Source organism: Notolepis coatsorum, assembly GCF_963971535.1.
Source record: "Notolepis coatsorum genome assembly, chromosome: 19".
Taxonomy (NCBI): Eukaryota; Metazoa; Chordata; class Actinopteri; order Aulopiformes; family Paralepididae; genus Notolepis; species Notolepis coatsorum.
The window spans coordinates 50,585,766-50,610,635 of record NC_140183.1 but is presented as its reverse complement, the minus strand read 5'-3'; the positions used below and the strand labels follow the sequence as shown (position 1 = coordinate 50,610,635).

The window sequence follows — 24,870 nt, the reverse complement described above, 5'->3', positions numbered from 1 at the left end:
ATTTCAATAAATTTAAACATGGCCCATTTCATGACTATTTTGTTGGGGCGAGGGTGGGGGGGGGGGGCCCAAAATATTTGGGTCCGCCAAAGGGGGGCCTGACAGAAAAAGTTTGAGAAGCACTGGCTTAACATAACAGACCGACAGTAAGTTTGGGGGAACTAATGGGATAACTGGGGATGTTGTTTGGTCCTGACAAGAGTCTCAAAGCAACTCTGAGGTCATGCTCAATGTCCAATCTGTTCCTCTGCTCTGTCTTCAGCTGGACCAGAGCTGAGAAGCCACTTTCACAAAGATAGGTAGTACAAAAAAAAAAAAAAAATATATATATATATATATATTTTTTTTTTTTAATATAATTGTTTTTCGATTAGTCGACTAATCGAAAAAATAATCGACAGATTAGTCGACTACCAAAATAGTCATTAGTTGCAGCCCTACCCATAACCTATCCCTTTCAGCCAGAAAACACTTAGCTTTGGAAAATATTAGCCTTTGTTAGCAATACTGGTGAACGTCAACTGGGGCATAAAACTAAACAGACCTCACATTTAAGTCCTCCTACACTACGGCATATGGTCTATGCAGCTAAACAGTTAGAAAGCTGTTTGGAATGTACCATCTAACAGTGGTTCCCAAACTGTGGTCCGCGAGGGTATTGCAGGTGGTCCGTGGGGAAAAAAGCGAAATTAAATAGAAAATGTATATAAAATAATTTTAATTTAAAATAAAATTGTAAAACTGTTGTGTAATATAAAACATGGTATTATAGTTTGTTACTCTCAAATTAGGCTAATCATTATGGGTAAATAGTGGCACTTGTGAGTGACGCGTGTAGCTTAATCCCAGCGGAAGAGTCGCAGAACGCTTCCGCATTCTTCGCCGCACGCCAGTACGGTAATGCGCATTTCCTTTTCCTTCACCCAGGCGAATGAAATCCCCGCTTGGTTCGCCGCTTTGGTTCATATTAATCACATATTAACACGCTTTGGTTCATATTAATCACATATTAACACGCTTTGGTTCATACTAACGCGCCATATTAGCACACATATATACACGCGATGGACAAAGCAGGCGATCATATTAATCACATATTAACACGCTTTGGTTAATATTAATCACATATTAACGCTAACGCGCCATATTAGCACACATATATACACGCGATGGACGCAGGCGATCACTGCTACTGTTATTCAGCCGCGCCGAGGTACATGATTGATGGATATGTACTTTACATATTATCCAAATGAGGACAACGCAGCTGTCAACTGTACTTTACATATTATGGAATACATGTATATTATCGCGACGCGATTCACTCGCAACGCCATAATGTTATTTCCCTGTACATTGTAACGATAACACAACGCAGCTGTCAACTTTACTTTGTAACATTGTTTTTTCGGTCATTCATAAAATTGATTGAATGAAATTGATTGAATGAAAATAACAGATTGCAGAATGGGTACAATACAGTACGGCTCAATACACACAATTGTTAAGGGGATGCAGACCAGAGAAGTGAATTTCCTGTGAAAAAACATTTATTTTTTACAGTACGTTACACACACAAATGCTACATTATGACAAATTTTACAAAGAAAGTATATTTAGATTCAAAGACTATTTTAATAGCTTTCTTTGAATACACGGTTTCTCTCCTGTGACGTACAAATGCATGTACCTCGGCGCGGCTGAATAACAGTAGCAGTGATCGCCTGCTGCGTCCATCGCGTGTATGTGATTAATATGATTAATATGAACCAAAGCGTGTTAATGTGTCGAACCAAGCGTGGATCTCATGCGCATGCGCGCGCGAGCACCTCGCGAGCACCTGGGCGAAGGAAAAGGAAATGCGCATTACCGTACTGGCGTGCGGCAAAGAATGCGGAAGCGTTCTGCGACTCTTCCGCTGGGATTAAGCTACACGCGTGCGTGACGACAGATTTACAGATGCACCTGCACCTCTGCACTTACCCGCGTAAAAGCAGTGCAGGCTCCGCAAGTGAAATCTATTCACTGCTACATCCACAGGGCGGCTCTAGCTGCCAAAAAAAATGCCTGCTGATCTCAAAACAGTTTTGGACGAAGCGGTAAGAACTGTCAATTTTATCAAGGCCCGTCCATTGAATTCACGGTTGTTTGCAGCTTTATGCGATGAGATGGGCAGTGATCACCGGCAATTACTTCTCCACACCGAGGTCCGCTGGCTATCGAGAGGAAAGGTGCTTGCTCTACGAGTTGTGTTAGAATGTTTTTACTTGACTAAAAATTTTATCTTTCACATTGTTTCTGTGATGCTCAGTGGCTTGCCAAATTGGCATACAAGGCAGATATTTTTTAGCATTTGAATGGACTCAATCTTCAGGGGACGTCAGTGACACTTTTTCACGTGCAAGACAAACGCAAAGCAACATCACCAGTCTCGTTAGGTAAGTAATAAATAAATAATAATTTAGGACCTGCTCAGAGGTCATTAATTGGCATGCATGCAATGCATGTATGCGATTCGTCTCTGCGATTAACCCATCCCGTCGTCCTTCCCCCCCAAGGGCAGCCGGGAGCAGACAGGCGCAACGTGAGCCGCGCCAGGGGACCAATCCAAGTGCTCCTGTCCGTCTTCGTCAAGGACGCCACAGCGTTAGCGATCTTGTTGTTGTGCATGTTTTTCCATTGGGTTTATCTTATCGGGGGGGGGGGGGGGGCTGGGGAAACCCTTGTGAGCACGGGGAGAACATGCAAACTCCACACAGAAAGGCCTGGGAGATACCCCACCTGGGTAACTGGCATCATGGAAACCTGGTCCCCAAGCGGGAATCGAACCCTGGACCTTCTTGCTGTGAGGCGACAGTGTTTAACCACTACACCACCGTGCGGTAAGTGATCTCTCTCTCTCTTTGCTGCATTGTGCCTCGTGCGTCCTTGTGTGCATGATGACACAACATGCCATACACTATTTTCAGGGACCACTTTTCTACCATGTGCTGCAGCAGCAATTTCATCAACGAGACGTCAGAAACTCCATCGGATACTTAAAGGAACACACCAACATTTTGATAAATTAGCTTATAGTCTTCTCCAAAGAGAGACTAGAACAGGGGTGGCCAACCAGTCAGAGACTAAGAGCCACAAAAATTACTGTGGTACCACAAAGAGCCACACCATATACCAGCGTTTCTCAACCTTTTTTTTCAGTCACGGCACCATTCATGTGTTTATAGGTCTCACCCTCTGGCCTCTGAAGTTGCTAATGTCTTTTTTATTTGGGCCTCACAGGGTTAAAAGTACCCTGTGAGACCCACGGTTGCAAAATTACAAAATCACTTTTAGCCATTTAAAAAAAGAATGTTTATTTAAAAAATGCTAAGCACATGTATAGTCAATTGGTCCTGTTGTTCAGCCTCACAATGCTATTTGATAGTAAATGTGTTTATATGTCCCACCCTCTGGCCTCTGAAGTTGCTAATGTCTTTTTAATTTGGGCCTCACAGGGTTAACTTCTTAAGCCCGAGATATACAGTAAAAGTGTATATTTTCAGCATTACGTTTGTTTACCAATTATTTTAACTGTTATTAGTGAAATATAAGATTATAGAAATCTCAGGGCATTGAGTCAAAAACCAGCGCATATTGACAGGAGGAAGTGGCACAGCCAAAAGTGAGTGTAGTCTTTTGAAGGAAGAGACTCGGGGCTTTCGAATTTCGAAAAACTACCCTACCCAGCTCACACCACGCCTGTGTCAATCATCTGACTTCTGGATTAACTTTTTTATTTCTCTTATTTTTTGGGATTATCTCCCACAAACCGGAACGTTATTGCCATAAAACAGAACGCAGTTAGTTTCTCTACCTTTCTGTGAACGTCTTGCAAAAATGGTGTTGCAATACGATGAAAAGTGGTGGAGAAATTTACATTATAAAAAAGATGGCAGAATTCAGTACTGTATCTACAAAACCTTCTGTTTAATCCCTTTATTCATTTGCTTAGATTTTTCAGGTCTGGTCAATTTTAGCATGGTGTTATTCAGTCAAAGATATATATATTTTTTTAAATAGAATTGATATTCTCCTTTGGTTCATTACAATTTACTCAAGCCTAGTAACAGACACACTATTTCTGACACTGATCCATATATGTCCCTAGATTCAGATACCAAGAACATGCAAATGGACCATTTAAAAAAAATTGTAAATGTTTATTCTACATCCTTATGGAATGAGTGAAGTAAAAAAAAATATATATATATATATATATAATAATTTTTTTTTTTTTTTATGGATGGAAGAGCCGCACATTGACAGGCAAAGAGCCGCATGAGGCTCGCGAGCCCTGGGTTGGCCACCCCTGGACTAGAAGATAGATACCAGTTTTCTCTCTGTGCGTTCAGTAGAAGGTTATCTGGCTGCATGTTAGCCTAGCTTAGTTTAGTTTACTCAGTTTATTTGATCAGGAACGGTGCTTATCAATCAACAGTTATACATTTATAAATGAATACAAATTAAAAACTGTAAATATGCCAACATTAGCAGGGTTGCTAGTTTTCAGTTATAGTCCCTGGGCTAGTTGTTTAGGCCAGAATGAATGGAAGCAGACACCGGTTAGCCTTCGGGAGAGGTGTTAGTTGGACAATGCCTAGGCTAACCGGTCATTTCCGCTTCCATTCATTGTGCTAAGCTAGGCTAACATGCAGCCAGATAGCCTTCTACTGAACGCACAGAGAGGAAACTGGTATCCATCTTCTTGTCTCTCTCTCTGGAGAAGACGGTAAGCTAATTTCCTAAAATTTCCTTTAAGCGATAACAGATGCAGATCTTTTGTTCTTTCTCGCTCATAGGATAAACAAACGTTAGCCTCTTCCTCTGAATTGACTCGTTGTGATCCAACCAGGAGGAGCCATAGCAAAACGGAAGGACAGACTGACCCGTAGATGCACGAGACGTCGATGACCACGTCGATCATGTCGCAGCACAGCTCGTAGGACTGCATGTCCACTGGAGAGCTGTCGGTGGCGATGTAGATCTTACTGACCACGTCAAACAGAAACGCCTTCTCTATCCCCGAGTTCTGGAGGACGAGAGGAGGAGGAATGGTGTGGGGTTGTTAAGGAGAAGGGGCAAAAAGGAGCGACAGGATGTCATTGGTTAGATCACTGATGTATATATATATACTGTGTATATACAATTATACAATGATGACAGGACAGACTTAACTATTGAACTTAACAAACTAAACTAACCTGGAGGATTTAGTTTTTTAATGACGTAAATGTAATTATTTTGTATTTACATTTGAGCAAAGCTTTAAGCCACAGCAGATAGGGGTGGCAATTGATTTTCCCTTTAATTCGACCTTCCCTTTCAGTTCCAGTTCCTTTCCAACATAGAGGTTGTAGTCACAGTAAAGGAGAGTTGGCATGACTGATCATGCATCACGTCAGTGGAGGGCGGCTAGCATGTCTGGTTGATTGTGACACTTTTTTTAAAATTCTAAACAGTTTAACGCTTTATATGTATTACAAGCGGCACAAGTGAGTAGGAAACTATTGTTGAAATGAAATTGTGCAAAAAAACTGTTATAGTATCCGGTTTGTTAATATTTTCTGCTGTTGATTGTATAGGTCAGGGGTGGTCAACAATATCTACTTTGCCTTTTACGCCCATGCTGGAGAGATCTACCATCGCCTGCCAAGCGAATGACTACTGCTTTTAGATGTTATTATAGGCTGCTGTAAATCAGAATAATGCAAACATGAGTCAATCATTTAATATTAATAATACAAAGATATATAAATACATTCTGACTATCTGGGGAGAAAGGTAATATGCACATTTGTATTATCTAATAATAACTTATATGGGACCTTTAAAATGCAGATGATAGCACTTGCTCCTGATTACTCAAGTTAATAATTAACCCCGTTTATAAACATGTTCCAACTATCTGGAGAAAGAAGTACATTGAAATTATATAAAAAAAAAAATAGATGATAGCACTTGCTCCCGATGACCTCTGAACAGTTTGCACTTTGCTTTACATTTCAATATTGAGAAAGAAGAAAAGCCACATTTCTCAGTTCAAAATGTTTATTAGAGAACCCAAGAATTACACAACACAAGATAATGAATATATTGCAGAAAGGTCATTCTCTCTGAGGCAAGAAAGGAGTCAAGCAGCAGGTTCTAAGACTTTACAAAACAAATGACTGTACAAAACAAATTTGACTGCACAACACAAAATAATGAATATATTGCACGTCAGAGGAAAGAAAAGAGTACAAGCAGAAGCTATTATTTTCACTTAAATCTAAAATTAAGACTGTACAAAGAAAATCTGACTGTAGAAAAGAAAAGGCCATGAAATCCACCGTCATGCCTGGTCACAGCTCTGCTTCAGTAAGGTCTGTTGACTCCTCAAACTGAAGACAAAAACACACAGGTTTTGATGTTCTTTTTCAGTTGCGCCTGGCGTCCCCTCATGGCTCCATGTCACTGTTCTCCTGGACAACTGAAGGCTGTGGACACCTTCCATGAGTTCAGTCCTGTTTTTAAAACAACCCGTCTGCACCTGAAAGAAATGCCACCTGGAATATCTTGCCATCCTGAAACAATTTCTTGTGTTTGGCTGAAGAACGTGGCAGGTGGTATGAGAGGCTGAAGAACGTGGCTGATGTCATAAGAGGCTGAAGAACGTGGCCGATACGATAGGAGGCTAAAGTCACAGCGTTTCCTTTCACAGCTGGCAACAGCTGTCTTGTTGCTAGTTGTGTGATTTCAGTTCAAGCACCTTCCTCTTTCTCACTTCAATGTTGGCTGGATACATCTTTGCGATTTGTGGAGGTCAAGTGTGTGTGTGTGTGTGCGTGCGTGCATGTGTGTGTGTTAATGCCAATTGGCTAAAAAGGAGAGCATGGCGATGGGAGTGGTCTATTGCAAAAAGGCTGCAGCAATTGCGAATCCGCGCTTTACAAAAAGGAGTCCAAACACTGCCTGGGCCTTTAAGTAAAACTGTTATAAAACTACCACCAGGCCTATAAAAGCAGGAGGGACACTTGCCAAGGCTGACAATGACTCAGACCACATAGCTTGAGTCACACATGCATCACACTAGTCAAAGAAAAATAGGTTTCCTCACACTAAATGTACAGTTCTCTACTTACAGAGATGAAGATGTTCAGGAGGTTCTCCAAGGTGGGCAGCTGGGGGATTAGCTTCTGGACCACTTTGCTGAAGGCCTCGAAGATGGAGTGGTCATAGATGCTGGTTAGGTAGAAGCTGGGATGGGGACCAGAAGTCAAGACAGAAGAGGGAAGTGAACAAGCATTTACTCTTCTGACAATCAGCATCTGGAACACGTCTCGGTTCCTCATACTTTGTGTGAAGACAGGTAAAAACACAAAAGCGGACACATGACCAGCGGCAGCTGCTTTGTGGAGTAGACTAGTAGAGGACCTTCAGGCGGCACTTCAGCCATCCTGACCTTAACTTGGAAACATTTTGGGGAATTGAAGCCTAATGATTAGCATCGACTGATTCCCGAGTGGTGATTCAACATTTGACACTGCGGTCGCTTTGACACTGCGGTCGCTTTGGTTACTTGTGTAAAAAGTGCTGTAGTCAAAAGATCAAACAAAGGGGAAGTCAATGACATCAGCCAACTGTCTGCAGGCTCCAGGGATTAAAGCAAAAAAAAATCTCCTGACTGTCATATTCTTATTTTAACCTCCACTGTATTTTTTTTTTATTAGCGTTAGCGTTTTAAGGGTGCCTACTTGTTTAGGTTTAGTCGATAATCCAATGTACAGTTACCCCCTCCCCCCCCCCCACCCACCCAACCACCTCCAATGTACAGTCCCCCCCCCTCCACCCAACCTCCTCCAATGTAGTTTCTTCGTCAAATGTATATACTCTCTTTTTTAGACTCTTATTGTATCACAAACAATACTGTATTTGTAAATCTGGTATGTCATAAATGTATAGATGTAGCAGTATTGTCTATCTGTATGTCATGTGTGTCATATGGCTCTTACTTGGCAGAGAAATAATGTTGCAAGTGCAGACAGCCAGACAACACACCATCGGAGCACCAGATATCTCTCTTAGCTCCATGTAAACTGAACATTGATCCGGCTATCTGACGTGAATAAACAGCAATCTCTCCCTTCCGTAAGGTCCAGTGCATGGGGCGCCAACAACACCACCCATTAAAGATCTAACCTTACAGAAGAGCCGGCTCTCAGCTGAGCCTGAGGGAGCTTTTTATTAGCCTACAGCATTTAGGACCCGGATTCATGTTCTACGATAGAGACACTGTATCAAAAAACATCCAAAAATCACGAGCAATGGATCACAAAATGGTTCTGATCATATCACGGTTTTGAGTCACAGATTGGATAATTTTTCGGATCAGCAAAAAAAAGAAAAGAAAAAGGCATTAGCTGAAACCATAAGGAACACGTATGTATGTTCTTATCTACCGGTAGGTATAAATTAGGCTAATTTGTTCATTCTAAGTGGCTCTCAAGTCAGAAGGACTTTCTTTCTCTGTAATGAGAGTTGTTGTCAGTCTGGTAACTCTGGAGCTCCAGTCCTCTGACCTAGTAGTGCAACATAGTGGACGTGTTGGATCATTCTTTGACAATTCTGCCTTGTGACCGAAAGGAAATATAACGTTGTGGCTCGACATTATGCACTGAAATAACAAATACCCACAACTGCATAACGTTTGTTATAAATAACATTAAGGCTTCTATTATGATTTTGCCCTGTCAATATCTTAATGCAGAGGTATTTTCTGTAAATACTTTGGGGAGGAGGAGTTGCTTTTGCCTTCCTGGATCTCATACTGGTAACGGACTGTTATCCAGACATAACGTTAAAGTATATATTGACTAGTAGGGATGCACGATAATTATCGGGTCGATAATCAGCAATTATGACGTCATCCCGATAAACCCGATACAATTATTGATAGCTCCGATTTAAAAAAAATAAATAAAAAATGTCATGTCAACGTTCACACGCACAATATATGCTTACTTAGGATTTGACTTGATTCAACAACAAAGCAGTCGGGGCAATGGCAAGCCGAAAACTGTCGAAAATGTGGTTATTTGAAGTTTGGATAATTTTTTTTTTTTTTTTTTACAACTGAGGTAGGTAGATAACATTTTTAGAGACTAAAGTACCGAAAAAAGGTACCGTTGGGTACCGGTATCGATTTACAGGTACCGCTACCGTATTCAAATGTGGATGGTATCCCATCCCTACTGACAAAGCACAATACCTGTTGGTTTTTAGTTCACTCATTGTTCAGGGAAACACATTGTTAATGACATTGACGGATTGTGAATTTTGTGATTGACTCAAATTATATTTATTTGGAAAAATAAATATAGTCACTTTATTTGAAGAGTCAAACTGTTCTCTTGGCTTTGTTTTGTTCATAGTAGTAACGCTCATGTCATGATAAATCTGGTTAGGTCAACACTACAGGAATATACATAAAAAAATAATTATAATACAATAAATATATATATATCGGTTATCGGTATCGACCTTGAGGAGCAGAAAGTTATCGGTATCGATATCAAGAAATCTATATCGTGCACCCCTAATATTGACACATTAGGTCAATGTGAACAATTCTCACACACAGCTGCTGTTTAATCCGTCTCTATTTATAGACAAAACTAAATCTGTACCCAAACATGTCATATAGCGCACGGTGATAGTTAGATTTTGGAATTAATCCACAGTTCACATGCATGCCGAACTAAAAAAAGGGTAACATGATTCATTATTATGATTTATTTTATAAATATAGAAATAGTATGTGGTTAAGTTATTCTGTTTGAGCTGAGAAATACACATTTCAAAACCATCAGTAATCTCTGCCTTTTCCTTGATAACCAAACAAGTAGACTCATGACACCATTATAGGGCTGAGCCGAATGCTTCAAAGCTTCGATCATAATGTTGACATTCGAATTCTAAAAGCAACATTAGAATTTTTTATTTTTAATAAAAAGTTATTTAATTTAATTTTTTATATCTTTTTTTTACGTGTCTATTCATTCTGTTTAAACCAATGGGGTTTTTCTTCACAGTTGCAGATAAAGATTAGGCTACACTAATATTATAGTATTATACTATAAGACGTCACCATCACTTTCGTACCAACCGTGCCCTTATTATTTATGTTGACGAAACTGATGAGTTATATTCATTAAAGAAAGTTGATTTAATAAAAAAAAAAAATACCAGATTAATCACTTTATTCAAATTGAGGATTTAGTTTGAGGATATAAAAAATATATATATATGACGACAGACATTCGAAGCTTCGTTCGAATACTTCAATAGAAGCTTCGAATGTTAAAAAATTACATTCGGTACAGCTCTACGATTTTGTGATATAATATACATATAAATGGTAGGGGTGGGGGAAAAAATCGATACGTAGTAGTATCGCGATACTTTTCATGGCGATACTGTATCGATACAGGGACGCAAAGTATCGATATTTAATTATTCATAAAAAAATATATTTTTTTTATAAGGAAGTTGCATTGTTCATTTAAATACCTGTAATAGTACAGTAGAACACACACACATGTGCATTCAGTTAAGTTGGAATATGACTGTAATACAAACAGTTCAGTTTGTCAGGTACATGCAACACAGATTACAGTGTTTCTGTCTGCTTGAGAAAATACCATGTTCTGCAATAAAAATGATTGAAGGGAGATGAACAGACTGAACTTTATTTTATTAGATAAAACATGTTGACAGTTTTACTTTTGCAGTTGAAAAAGGTAATAAATTAAATTTAAAAAAATAAAATAAAAATCGCAATATTAATATCGCAATACTCAGCGTATCGCGGTATATTTAGTATCGCGATACTATCGTATCGTGGCGCAAGTATCGCGATAGTATCGTATTGTGAGGTCTCTGGCGATTCCCACCATTAATAAATGGTAACCATTACCATTTATATATATATTATATTACAAAATCGCAATATTGTCCACAATAATCGCAATTGCTCTTTCACTAAATCGTGCAGCCCTATCCAAGACCAAGACAAGACTAGGAGGACCATCAGTATTTATCTTTTAACAGATCAGGCTTAAAGGACCAAGACCGGTCTCAGGAAACGCAGCACTCCTCTCTGGTTTAAGTGGTAGACTAATTAACACTCCTGGTATGTGGAGCGCATGTCTGTGCCGTTCGTTAGGAGGCCAGAGAGGAATCTAACAGCAACGCTAAGAGTACAGTTTGTGGGACATGTGATGGGAACACACAGGTCAATCTGTCTCACTGACGCACGTCTTTGGGACACGCACTAGTGGCATCTTTGGTCCTTGTGTAATGAACGTTATTACGGCTGTATTCACAAATATGTGTTAGAACAAAGTGAGGACTGTGTTTTGGTCCGGTATCATCTAGAGAACGCCGCAAATACATTTGGTCTCTGAGTTTTGAGTAATGGCAGTCAGTTCCGACAGGGCAGCGTCTAGTCTTTATGAGGAGGGAAAGATATGGTAGTCTTTATGAGGAGAGAAAGAGAAGGAAGGTCGTCTTTATGAGAGAAGGTCGTCTTTATGAGGAGAGAAAGAGAAGGTCGTCTTTATGAGGAGAGAAGGTTGCCTTTATGAGGAGAAAGAGAAGCTCGACTTTATGAGGAGAGAAAGAGAAGGTTGTCTTTATGGGGAGAGAAAGAGTCGTCTTTATGAGGAGAGAAAGATAAGGTTGTCTTTATGAGGAGAGAAAGAGAAGGTTGTCTTTATGAGAGAGAGAGAAGGTTGTCTTTATGAGGAGAGAAAGAGAAGGTTGGCTTCTAGAGCAAGGTAATATTGGACCAGGCACTTACTTAGTGACAATGGATGTAGAAGCCCTTTACACCAGTATTGCCCATGACCAAGGCATGACAGCCATGAGACATTTTTTAGATACTCGCACTGACTCACAGGACCCCCCTACAGATTTTTTGGTCGAACTAACTAAATTGACTTTACTTAACAATGTGTTTTTATTTCAGGACAAAATGTATCGACAGGTAAAAGGCTGTGCTATGAGTGCATGTTTTAGCCCTTCATATGCAGGCTTGTTTATGGGAAAATGGGAGGACGACTATGTGTTCAACACTCAAAACGTATTTAAAGATAAGATCATCTGGTGGGCCAGATACATAGATGACATCATTATGTGGTGGAAAGGCACTATTGATGAATTGAAAGCATTTCATAGTTATTTGAACAACACTAACCCAAATATAAAACCGTCTCTAGATTTTAGTCCCGATCAAGTCAATTTTATGGACTTAGAAATCACTAAAGATTTGAATGGTGACCTACATACGTCATTGTACAGGAAGTTAACGCATAAAAATACTATTTTACATGCAGAGAGCTTCCATCCCTCTACTTTGATCAACAATGTTCCCTACGGCCAATTTAAAAGAGTACGTAGAATCTGTGACAGTGAGGCTGATTTTAGAGAAAAGAGCGGAGAAATGTATGATCGCTTTAGAAAACGTGGCTATACACATAATACTCTTAAAACAGCTATATCTGAAGCCGCTACTGTAGAACACGACTCCCTCTTAAAAAGAAAGACACTAAAAGAGAAAACCGATAGGGTGTTTTTCTCTACCACTTATAGTACTAAGGCCCTTGCTGTTCGCAATATAATTAAAAAGAATTGGAGCTTGATCCAATGTGATGAGGCCCTGTCTAACATATTCCCTGACCCGCCCCTCTGTACATTTAGGAGAGCCCCCAATCTCGGAGATAAATTAGTACGAAGCCATCTACCGGCAGATGTTAAATCTACATGGTTACCAAAGCCTCCTATAGGAACGTATAGATGTGGTCACTGCAAACAATGCGATGTGGTGGTAAGATCAAAAGGTTTTACCCACCCAGTTACAAAATAGACATATACTTCTAACAGCTTTATTAATTGTCAAACGACACATGTTATTTATATACCGTCTTGTTCCGAATGTGACTCTTTTTATGTTGGTCGTACGAAACGCCGCCTACTTGATCGACTGGCAGATCATAAATATGCTATCAAAACTAACAACATGGATTATGCAATGGCTAAACATATTCATGAAGTTCACCAAATTACCTCCGTTTTATTTACAGCTATCGGAATTGACAGTGTTCCACTCACGTCTAGAGGAGGAAATAGACAAAGAATTCTAAACCAGAAAGAAAGTCGCTGGATCGATAGACTACAGGCCACCTCACTCCCAGGTTTAAATGATTCCATAGACATGGTATCATTTTTATAGGCCAGTAGAACACTTTATTTATTTATTATATTTATACATTGTTATTTATTGTATTTTGATAGACTACAGGCCACCTCTTTGCAGGTTTAAATGACTCTATGGACATGTTTTCACTTCTATAGGCTAAGTAGATTACATTATATAGTAGTATTTTTTGTCTTGCATTACTCAATGCTCTTACATTGTTGTTTTTGATAATTTTTGATAATTTTTTATATTATTATTGATCTATTCTATGTTTGTTTTGACTCATTTCCTTATGTTGTTATAATATTTTGAGTGTGTGTGTATATATACATATATAATATACAAATTTGTTTATTTCTATTTAGTATTATTGTCTATTCCTTCAACGTAGACATAACTTATAAGTGGATTGTCTTCTAACTATGTCAAGTTGAGAATGTGCTTTGCCTTCATTCATTTGGGACCAGCTGTCCCCCATTGTAATTAGTCACTCCCTGAGTTTTGTTTTTGTTTTTTAGTCTTTTCTTTATTTAGTCACAGTATTGTCTTGTCACAGCTACAACACCCTGAAGAAGGCCATGTAGGCCGAAACATGTCGTTTTTTTTAATATTTTTCTAAATAATGTAAGCCAACAAATAAAGGCTTTTTAAAAATTTGTAGAGCTGCCTTGGATCTCAACCTCTCTTTTATAAACGAATCCTACCCCGGATTTAATCCAAAGAGCACCTACCTGAAACAAAACAAGAACGCTGAAGCCCTCTCCATATCCTGTTTTGTTATTACGGCTGTATTCACAAATATGTGTTGGAACAAAGTGAGGACTGTGTTTTGGTCCGGTATCATCTAGAGCAGTGATTCCCAACCTGGGGTCCGCGGACCCCTGGGGGTCCGCCAGGGGGCGCAGGGGGTCCGCCAGACCACAGATGATTTGAGTTTTTTTTTTTTTTTTTTTTTTTAAAGTTTTTTTTTAATTTTTTTTTATCATCAGAAGCATGAATAGTCTCTCCACTACAATAAAAAAATAAAGATAAATAAATAAACATCTAGACATGATTTTTGAATGTTAACAGTAGGCTACCGGCTAAACGCGAATCAGTTGACTGTATCACTTTCTGTAGCTAGCCTAGCACGCTAGTTAACTTTCTCGGCTCGTCTGCAGTCAGCCGCCAGAGGCGAAAATGTGTGACAAACGAAAAGGAGATGATGGCAGCTCATCTGCAAAAAAAGTTAGGACCTACAGCAATCGCGAAAATTACATCACCATGGGCTTCACTGAGGGACCAGACAAACGACCTGAGTGTGTGATTTGTGGAGAAAAGTTGGCAAACTCGAGCCTGAAGCCCAGCAAGCTGAAGAGACATCAGGCGTCTAAGCACCCAGAAACCGTTGGGAAGGATCCAGACTTTTTTCGGAGGAAAGAACAGTCTCTCAAGGCGAACAAGCCTGTTGATGTTAGAGTAGCGTGGAGCAGGGGTGGCAGTGATTTACAGAAGGCTACCGAAGCCTCCTTTGAGTGTTCGCTTTTAATTGCAAAAGCAAAGAAACCGCACAATATTGGCGAGCAGCTCATCAAACCAGCCTGCATCAAAATGGTTTAGAAACTGTGCGGCCCACAGGTGGCGGATAAACTAAAATCAGTACCACTCTCGAACAATGTAGTGAAATACCGAATTGATAAGATGTCAAGTGATTGCGAGCAGCAGCTGTCAGAAAAGCTTAGAAAGGGTCCATTTGCCATACAACTTGATGAAACTACAACTGTCGCAGACGAGGCTGTGCTCATCGTTTATGTGCAATATATTGAAAATGAGGATCTGAAGCAGGACATTCTCATGTCAGTCACCCACTCGAGGTGAGGATATTTTTACTGCAGTGGATTCTTACTTCATTCAACATAAATGCAAACCGTTCACCATTAGGGCCTGATTTGAGAGGATGAATACAGGATTTGAATATTGGCCAAAATTTTGAAATACATAAGGTGCAAGATTAGATTTGTTGATTGAAGGCACAAGTCAAAGAAGCATAGTGGGTCTAATTATGGTGCATATGCCTGTGTATAAGCAGTTTGTTATTAAAATGACAAAAAAAAGGTATTAAACCCAGCTAGGACAGATTCTCTCTGCTACTGATTGGAATTTCCTGTCTCATATTTAGTTTAATTTGTTGCATTGATTTGTTCCATAAATGCAAACCGTTCACCATTAGGGACTGATTTGAGAGGATGAATACAGGATTTGAATATTGGCCAAACATTTTGAAATGCATATGGTGCAAGATGAGATTTGTTGATTGAAGGCACAAGTTAAAGAAGCATAGTGGGTCTAATTGTGATGCATATGCCTGTGTATAAGCAGTTTGTTATTAAAATGACAAAAAAAAGGTATTAAACCCAGCTAGGACAGATTCTCTCTGCTACTGATTGGAATTTCCTGTCTCATATTTAGTTTAATTTGTTGCATTGATTTGTTCCATAAATGCAAACCGTTCACCATTAGGGCCTGATTTGAGAGGATGAATACAGCATTTGAATATTGGCCAAACATTTTGAAATGCATATGGTGCAAGATGAGATTTGTTGATTGAAGGCACAAGTCAAAGAAGCATAGTGGGTCTAATTGTGATGCATATGCCTGTGTATAAGCAGTTTGTTATTAAAATGAAAAAAAAAAAAGTATTTTATGGTATCTTATTAGGAGGGGGTCCGCGAATTTCATCAGAGATGTTTGGGGGTCCCTGGGGGGAAAAAGGTTGGGAACCACTGATCTAGAGAACGGCGCAAATACATTTGGTCTGAGAGGTGCGACCTCTCTAAGCTGGTGTGTGTGCGTGTGTGTGTGTGTATGTGAATTCTGACAACATTACATATCTATATCATATCCATAATAATTTCTATATTACCTTTATATCTCTTTCAAACAAAGAGTGTAATTCTGAATATATCCTGTATGTAATATTCAATAGTGAACATCCTCGCACCCGAGAGGTCAAAGATCTGTTAGTTCCCATATAAGGACCTGTTGAGATATTGGAGACATGGACATAAGCACTTATGTATGTTATGTTAGTCTATACCCCAAATATTGTAGGAAACATCTGGTTGTGTGTGTGTGTGCGTGCGTGCGTGTGTGTGTGTGTGTGTACCTCAGATGCAGCTTCTCTAGGCTGGCGTCGGCCAGGTCATCGTTGGCTCTCTGGTGGATGTCTCTCTGGGTCTCGATCTTGTGGTCGTCAGAGAGACCGTCCACTTTGTGGATGAACACCTCGAAGTTGATCTCCGGGTTGACGCGGTAGGCCCGGGACACCGTCAGGTGGAGTCTCACCAGCGCCTCCACATAGTCATCCTGTGGGGGGGGGGGGGGGGGGGGGGGGCGGACGGACGACAATGACACAACACAGAGATACAGATTTGAACAACAAGCTTGTGCTCTGCTATAGTGCCAATAGCATGGGATAGGTGCAAGGGCTTAAAGCTAAATTGTTGGGCAATCGTACTGTACATTACTACCTCACAATGCTGTTTCTGACCATAGCGGTCAACATTGGGATTTGAAAAAACTGGATATTTTGCCCCGGCCCCGCCCCCTCCCAATGTAGTCTCCTCCCCCTCGTATGTATATTATATATATATATATATATTGTCTGCACTGCGCAGCCGTGGAATCGCGAGGCCATAGATTTAGAATAGATAGAAAGGGCACATTGTGGTGTATCATAATTAATTTGTTGAATACAATAGGATTTTTATAACGTTGACACAAATTAAGGAATATTTACACTAAGTTCTCTTTTACCTCTTATTTAATTAATTCATTAATTTAATTGTAGGCACTGTTTATATTGTACATAGTCCTGTGTGTTGTATATTGTGTCCTGTTACTTTTGTGTTTATTGTCTCTTTCTATATACACCGTGGGAAGGGGGGCACGTAATTAAATTTTTCTGTATGTCTTGCACAAATTGGAAAATGACAAAGTTGACTTTTAATGTGTCTATAGTGTCAGACACTAATTGTAATGTTAAAAACAGATACTGCTGTAATATAAAGTGAAATTCTACCATGCCTCAATGTATCAACTTTAAACATACACTAAATGTTTTGTTTTTTTTTATCCACTTTTTCTCCCATTTTCTATATTTTTCTCCCATCCCAATTTCGTATCATCCAATTCAACCCTCCCCTGTCACGAACGCTGTTTCTTGCCTCCCACAAGCCGGCTGCAATGTGGACTAAGTCATACATAGCACAAGTCCCCTCCGGTACTTGAGGTAACAGCAGTCGCATCTTTTCACCTGCACAGCTCGATCTCTCAGTGGCGAGGAGTAACGCGTGGGAGGCTCACGCTGCCCCCGACACTTCCTGATTCTACTGCACAGGTGCACCAACCGACCTGTAGGAGTCGCTGTCCACAACGCCCGATCCCCACCCATCAGTTTCCCACCCTCTAATACTGCCAATTGTATTAGTACGGACGACCAGCCAAACTGAAAACAATGTGGAGAGCTGGATTCGAACACGCGAACCCAGCGTTTCCACATTGGTGGCGAGTGCCTTGCCCACTACGCCACCTAGCCGCCCACAAACATACACTAAATGTTAATGTTAGAAATGTTAATTTCCATTATTTCCACCATGTGCAACATTTCCTAAGAACAGCAATGTCCATTCTATCAACTCCAAATCTGTGCTATGAGCTCAATTCTCCCGGTGCATGCAGAAGTAGAATTGAAAAACGGAAATCTTGTTGTTTTTTTTATCCACTTTTTCTCCCCATTTTCTATTTTTCTTCCATCCCAATTTTGTATATCCAATTCTTCCCTCCCCTGTCTTGAACGTTGCTAGACTATGCCTCCCACAGGTCGGTTGTAGTGAGGACAGAAGCCTTGCATCACGTGTCCCCTCCAGTACACGAGGAGGCAGCCTGTCGCATCTTTTCACCGCAGCAGCTCGAACTCTGCGGCGAGGAGTAGCGCGTGGGAGGCTCACGCTTCCCCCGTCACTTCCTGCTTCTGTCACACCGGCGTCACCAAACAGACCTGTAGGAGTCGCTGTCCACAACGTCAAATCCCCACCCTCCGGCTTTCCCACCCTCTAACACAGGGGTCTCAAACTCGCGGCCCGCAGGCCAATTGCGGCCCGCGGGATGATATTTTGCGGCCACCTACTTTTTTTTTCTTTTTTTTTTTAAATCTTTTCCCCCTTTTTTTTCGATCCTTCTCCCATCCCACCGTTAGTCGTTATGCCAATTCCCAACTCCCTTCCTGGTTGTTGCGCACCCCCCCCCTACTGTTGGTCCGGGAGGCCGGAGACTGTCACATGTTTTCCTCCGACACATGTGCAGCCAGCCGGCAGCCAGCCTGGCAGCGCAGATTCTCACCGGGAGAGTGTAACGTGTGGAAGGTCACACTACCTTTCTCCAGATCCTACCCTCGCTGTGCAGGCGCCCCGACCAAACTGTAGGGGTCGCTGTCGCTGCGTTATTGACACTGTTATTGTCTTGTCTTTTAAAATGTTTTTTTGTCATACGATTTGTGTCAAAATAAAGTATTCAATCAAAAAAAATATTCAAAGGACCCACCCACGGCTTCCCTCCCCCTAACTCAGCCAAACGAGTTAGTATAGCGATCAGCCCAAGCCAAGGCAATGCTGACTCTCCGGGAGTCGAGACCGCAGCCTCTTGCATTGGTGACGAGCACAATCTCCGCTACGCCACCTGACCGCTCGGCCCCCTACTTGACATCAAAGTTTAGTGTTAATGCGGCCCGCGCGCAACTTGTTGCCGAGTCGTTGCGCGAGTTGGAAGTTTTATTTATTTTATCACTTGTAGGCTACCATAGCGCAGGCTCATGACAGCAACGTTACGTTAGTGACTTGGTTGAAACGTGATTCCGGAGTGATACCAAGTAAAGTGGAAGGCAAATGCATCCTCGCTAAATCTCCTCTGCAAGCAGTGCTCTGCATGTCCGGCTGCACTGCCACTGTCTGTCTGTGTCTGTGTACGGGTCTGGTCCAATCACATTCAGCGTCCCGTCAGAGTTTCTCCCCCCCCACCCACAGTCTGCGAATCAGAGGCAGAGTAGGGGAGTAGGGCGGGTCTTCACGGAATGCGTGTCGTCTCTTTCAGTCCGAGTCAGAGCAGAGTTGACAGCGCATCTACAGTAGCCTTGCTCCCAGTTTTATCTCCGTGAGATAAATGTAGCTAGTTTCGCCAGCAGGCAGGCAGCAGAAAAATATGGGATCTTCAAAGATGGCCAGTAAAAGAAAAGTCGACTGCAATTCAAGGGTGAATGGACTGAAAAATATGCGTTCATCCTGAGTCCAGCACCAAACCAATGTGACTAATATGCCAAGAAACGGTAGCTCTTGTGAAGAGTGGCAATATGAAACACCACTATGAAACAAAACAGTTATTTTGATGCAACCTTCCCTCAAAATTCAGTGCTAAGAACCACACAAATAAATGGAATGAAAATCATATCAAGCTGCAAGCAGAATTATTGTTAAATCTATGTCACAACGAGAAAAAGCAACCATGGGTGGCTAAACACAAGAAGCCATTCTCTCTCTCTGATGCATACATAATAAAATAATGTATGACTGAAGTGATGGAGACCATGTTTGAAGGCAAACAAAAGCAAATCCCCCTCAGATCGCACAGCAACCAGAATAACTGAAATACTGGCTGGTGATTTGATTAAACAGCTTTGTTATAGAATAAAAAAAAAAAATGCAGTGCATTTCAATAGCTGCATGTGGATGAGTCCACTGACACCACTGAGAAGCCTATGTTCTGAAGAACCGTTCATGTTCTGAAGAACTGTTCATGTTCTGAAATGTTATTGCTAAATATTGAGAAGATTGGATCAGTTGTACTTTTTTTGGAATACTGGAAACCCTTTTTTTGTGGAATTTTTGATGCGGCCCAGCCTCACCCAGACTCTACCTCCAGCGGCCCCCAGGTAAATTGAGTTTGAGACCCCTGCTCTAACACTTGCCAATTGTGTTAGTATGAACGACCGGCCAGCCGGTAGCAAAGCCGAGAGCTGGGCTCGAACCCAGCGTCTCCTGCGTTAGAGGCGAGCGCCTTGCCCACTGCGCCAATCAGCCGGCCGGAAATCTTGTTTTATTAAAGTAGTTTTGACATGTGATATAGATAAAGATATTGTTTCATTGTGTATTGATTAACTTTACATATATATATATTAGGGATGTCCGATATTATCGGCCGACCGATATTATCGGCCGATATCGGCAGTAAAATGTGATATCGGAAAATATCTGTATCGGTTTAAAAAAAGAAAAAAACAATAACAATATTTGTTATATATATATCCAGTGAAATTATTAGTTACCTGAAATTATTCAGTTTTTTGGGGGGGGGAAACCCTGCATATATCGGTATCGGTTGATATCGGTATCGGAAATTAAGAGTTGGACAATATCGGAATATCGGTATCGGTAAAAAAGCCAATATCGAGCATCCCTAATATATATATATTATATAAAAAAAAATGGTGAAAAGATTGGTGAAAGTTAGGTTTGCACTTCAATCCCAATAGGGACATTCATCTTGGTTTGATAATTTTTTTGTGTCACTGTCAAATAAAAACAAAGGTTATTTGAATGATTTCCTTGGCGTTTCTAGTTTTCAAGAGAAAAAAAATCGATTAAAATCGTAAATCGGATTTAAAAAATAAATTCAGGGATTTTATTTTTAGGCCATATCGCCCAGCCCTATGTTAAAGCAGTGCCAATGTAAGACTGACTTTACATTAAACGAATGACAATAATATAGTATAAAGTAGGGTATTATTTGGACTAAAGAATAGTGTTGTCTCACCTTACTCGCATGTTGAGGGAGAGCACCATACATTATACACTGAGAAACCACGGCCGAGAGTGAGCTCTCCGGGAACAACCCCACTTCAACTGTCTTCCTGTCTGACTTCCTGTTCTAATTTTCTAATCTACAGTGCTGCCACCTATTGTCACGGAGGGGATTTGCAGCTATTTTGTATAAATAAAAGAATACAGGGAAATATTTTAACGGGAGGACGGCAGGAGAGAAGGTTGAAATACGGGAGAATCCCGGGAAAAACGGGAGAGTTGACAGGTATGTTTCTGACAGCAACAGTTAAAACTTGTTCTGACAAGCTCAGGAAATGGCTTATGTAGGTAAATTCAGATCATTTCAATATGTAGTTATATAATGCACCAGCTAGAGAAGCTAAATTATGCCACAGACAGCACATTCTCCTTAGTCGAAAAGAGACAGAAAACCACGGCTTAAACACTCACAGACAGAAGATGCTACCCTATCGGTTACACCTAAGCTAATAATTGCAACAGACTTGAAATAAGAACAGGCATTTCAGACAAGGTATGAGTGAACGCATTACTTCACCGTCAACTACAGCAACAACAAGGACAACCCGCTGTGACAAGAGTCTCCTTACAACTCACTGTGTGATCAACCACAGAGACAAATCGCATCAGGGTTAGATCTTTGATGACTTATAAACCTTTCAACCAGATCAGCTTAGAATGTGATTGTGGATGAGAAAGCTTCGGTCCAAGCACTCAGGTTAATGTGTGTGGCACTGGTACAGGCACACGGCGCGGTGACACCCAATAGTCTGGCGACCCGACGGTCGTCCTGGCTCATCCGGTTAAAAAGTATTCCAACAGAGTTTGCTCGCTTTCGTTTATATTTCACATTTCCACACAATGGGGAATTGTGGAGTTCCATTGTTGTTCTATAGTCTACAAGCTGAATACGTTTCCGACCTGATATAACCTGTGAAAAGGAAGGTGCAGGTCCCATTAGTGAGCCCTCTGGTGACGACCTGACAATACAAATCGTTAGCCTATCTGGTTCCCAGCAAGGGAACACCACTAATGGAAATCGAAGTCGAACGGCCCTGAAATCCATTTAAAATATCTGCAATATTTAGCTTCTTTTTTTCCCCTTCTTTTTTTAAACAACCTGGCCACCTTTAAAAGGGGAACAACGGCTCTTTGTTAGTAAATGTATATTATTCAGGGAGAACTACCACACAAAGCAGGCTCTCTGTACTCATGCCTGCGCATTCTAGTGAGAACGACGTGCTTCAAACCCTTGTGGGGAGAGAGAGTCACCGAAGTCATCTCGCCAGGCAGCTCAGCGAGAAAATGAATGGAGCGTGAAATGACAGCAAAATGTAATTATCTCATAATCGTGCGACACAGTATATTTGTCAAAGTCACTTTATTGTGCCAAAAAGCAATGGCACGTCCTCCGCCTTTTAAAACGAATGTATGCTGGGCGACTGATGCAAGGCGCTCGCCACTAACGCAGGAGACGCTGGGTTCGAGCCCAGCTCTCGGTGTTGCTACCGGCTGGCTGGTCGTTCATACTAACACAATTGGCAAGTGTTAGAGCAGGGGTGGGCAATTATTTTCCCCAGGGGGCCAAATGAGCAACTGAAAATATTTTGGAGGGCCGGGCCAAAATTCCGAACTCAATTATGCATAATATACATTTTATTTCTATATAAAAAGCAGTAAATGGCATTGTTTTGACCGCTGGTAAGAGTGTATGTTATTATTTGGCAATTAAAAGGTGAGGTTAGCTTTCAAAAATATCATTTATTCAAATAGAATTTCCAAAATGATAAACAAAATGTGAAACATTTAACTCATTTTCAGTCACATTAATAACAAAGGGCATTTTGAGTTTCATATACTATTGAAACAAGGATATTCTTAGCTTTCTAAAGACATCACATCATCTTTGTAGCCAAAATAAACAAGACATGTCACTGAACTGTGTAACGGTGTAAAGAAAAGTGTCCCAGTTTTGTAGCCTTTTTAACTACATGCCTATATTAAACATTTAATGTTTTCAGAACTGTGCAAAAAAAAGAATGTGTCCATTTTCACTTGTTATATTTCCACATTTTAGTGTTCTTCAGTTTTCTTTTTTTACTGTGCAGAAAAAAATAAAGGGTTCAAGTGTCCAATTTCACTTGTTATATTTCCACATTTTAGTGTTCTTCAGTTCTTTTTTTTCATTCAGTGTGCAAAGTCCAGTCTCTTTTGAGCTTTAACAAGTCCATCAAAGTCAGGTTGAATGAGGTGGAGATGCGAAGCACAGCCGACAGATGTTCAGTGAGAGAGGATCTGTACCTGGATTTGGTAAACTTCATGACTGAGAATGTCTGTTCACATATGGATCCAAAGAGAACCAACATCTTCTGAGCATGTCTCCTCATGTTTGGAAAGTTATCCTCCTTAAGAGCAGAGTAGAACTCTAGCAGTGATGCTGACTTAAAGTGCTCTTTCAGTAGTGAATCAGACTGCAGGTCAATGAGTTCAAGCTGAACATCAGTGGGTGCACTATCAACACTGCAGGTAAAGGGAGAGGAAACCAGCTGCATTTCATCCTCAACCTTTTTGAAATCTTAAACGCCTTGAAAATTCATCATGCAGTGCTCCTGTGCCGGTGATCAGCTGATGGTTTGACTTCTTTCAGGGTTTTCATGTGTTCCAGATTGTTGCTGCCTAGTTGCCTTGAAATTAATTGCAAATAAAAATTTTTTTTAATCTACCTACCTCTAATAAATAAAAATCAAAACTTTAAATAACCACACTTTCGACAGTTTTCGGCTTGCCATTGCCCCGACTGATTTGTTGTTGAATCAAGTCAAATCCTAGGTAAGCGTATATTGTGCGTGTGAACGTTGACATGGAAGAAAAAAAAAATTAATTATCATGTAATCTTTTGCAGGCCGGTCAGAATCATCCCACGGGCCGTACAATGCCCAGGTCTGTGTTAGAGGGTGGGAAAGCCGGTGGGTGGTGATTTTACGTTGTGGACAGCGACTCCTACAAGTCGCTTTCGTGACGCCGGTGCGGTGCAGTGTTAATTTTGGCAGCTATTTTCATTTTAGTTTTAGTCTTAGTCATGTGTCAAGTGCTCCTTTTTCGTTTATCATATTTAGTCATCTTCATTTCTTTTTCGTTTAGTCAGTTTTAGTCAACTAAATGTCTGAGCATTTTAGTCTTGGTCAGTTTTTGTCTCAATTTTGTCTTTGTTTTAAGTCTAGATTTTGTCGACGAAAACGGATGACATTTTTGTCTATTTTTAGTTAATGTACAAAAAAAGAAAAGAAAATTATATAAATTATAAAACCTTTTCTTTCTTACAGCTACTGTTTTATATATACAGTTTTTTAGTAATAACTAGAAAGTAGTGGTATTTATTCAACAACAGGTGATTGTATAGATTAGTATTAGTATCATTAAAAGTGCTATGCTCAACTATGCTTCACCCACGGAAAGGTTGTTGGCACATTGGTTCCACACGGACATTATACGTTGTTGCGCACTTCCTCCTAGCCAGAAGGCTCCATTTAGGTTAGCTACTGTAGTAGCAGAGGCTCTGTTGTGATTTTAAATGCACAATAAATATTCAACATTCTCTTTTGAGACTCCGCCTCACACTCTTATCATTTGGCACTAAAAGCTAAACATTGTCACCGGTATGGCTGTCCACAACATGTCATTAATTGTGTGGGAGAGGTCGATCAGTTAGCCACATTAGCGTGA

General features: G+C 40.6%; 1 protein-coding gene across 1 annotated transcript in view; it reads right to left on the bottom strand.

Annotated features, from left to right (window-relative positions):
* rragca (Ras-related GTP binding Ca) overlaps positions 1–24,870 on the bottom strand; it is a 48,370-nt gene that overhangs the window by 20,393 nt on the left and 3,107 nt on the right. The window contains exons 3-5 of the mRNA XM_084336363.1: positions 16,425–16,624; positions 7,164–7,278; positions 4,929–5,071 (exon numbers count right to left, since the gene is read on the bottom strand). Of these exons, the coding sequence (XP_084192489.1) occupies positions 4,929–5,071; positions 7,164–7,278; positions 16,425–16,624 (458 nt within the window). The remainder of the gene's footprint in view (positions 1–4,928; positions 5,072–7,163; positions 7,279–16,424; positions 16,625–24,870) is intronic.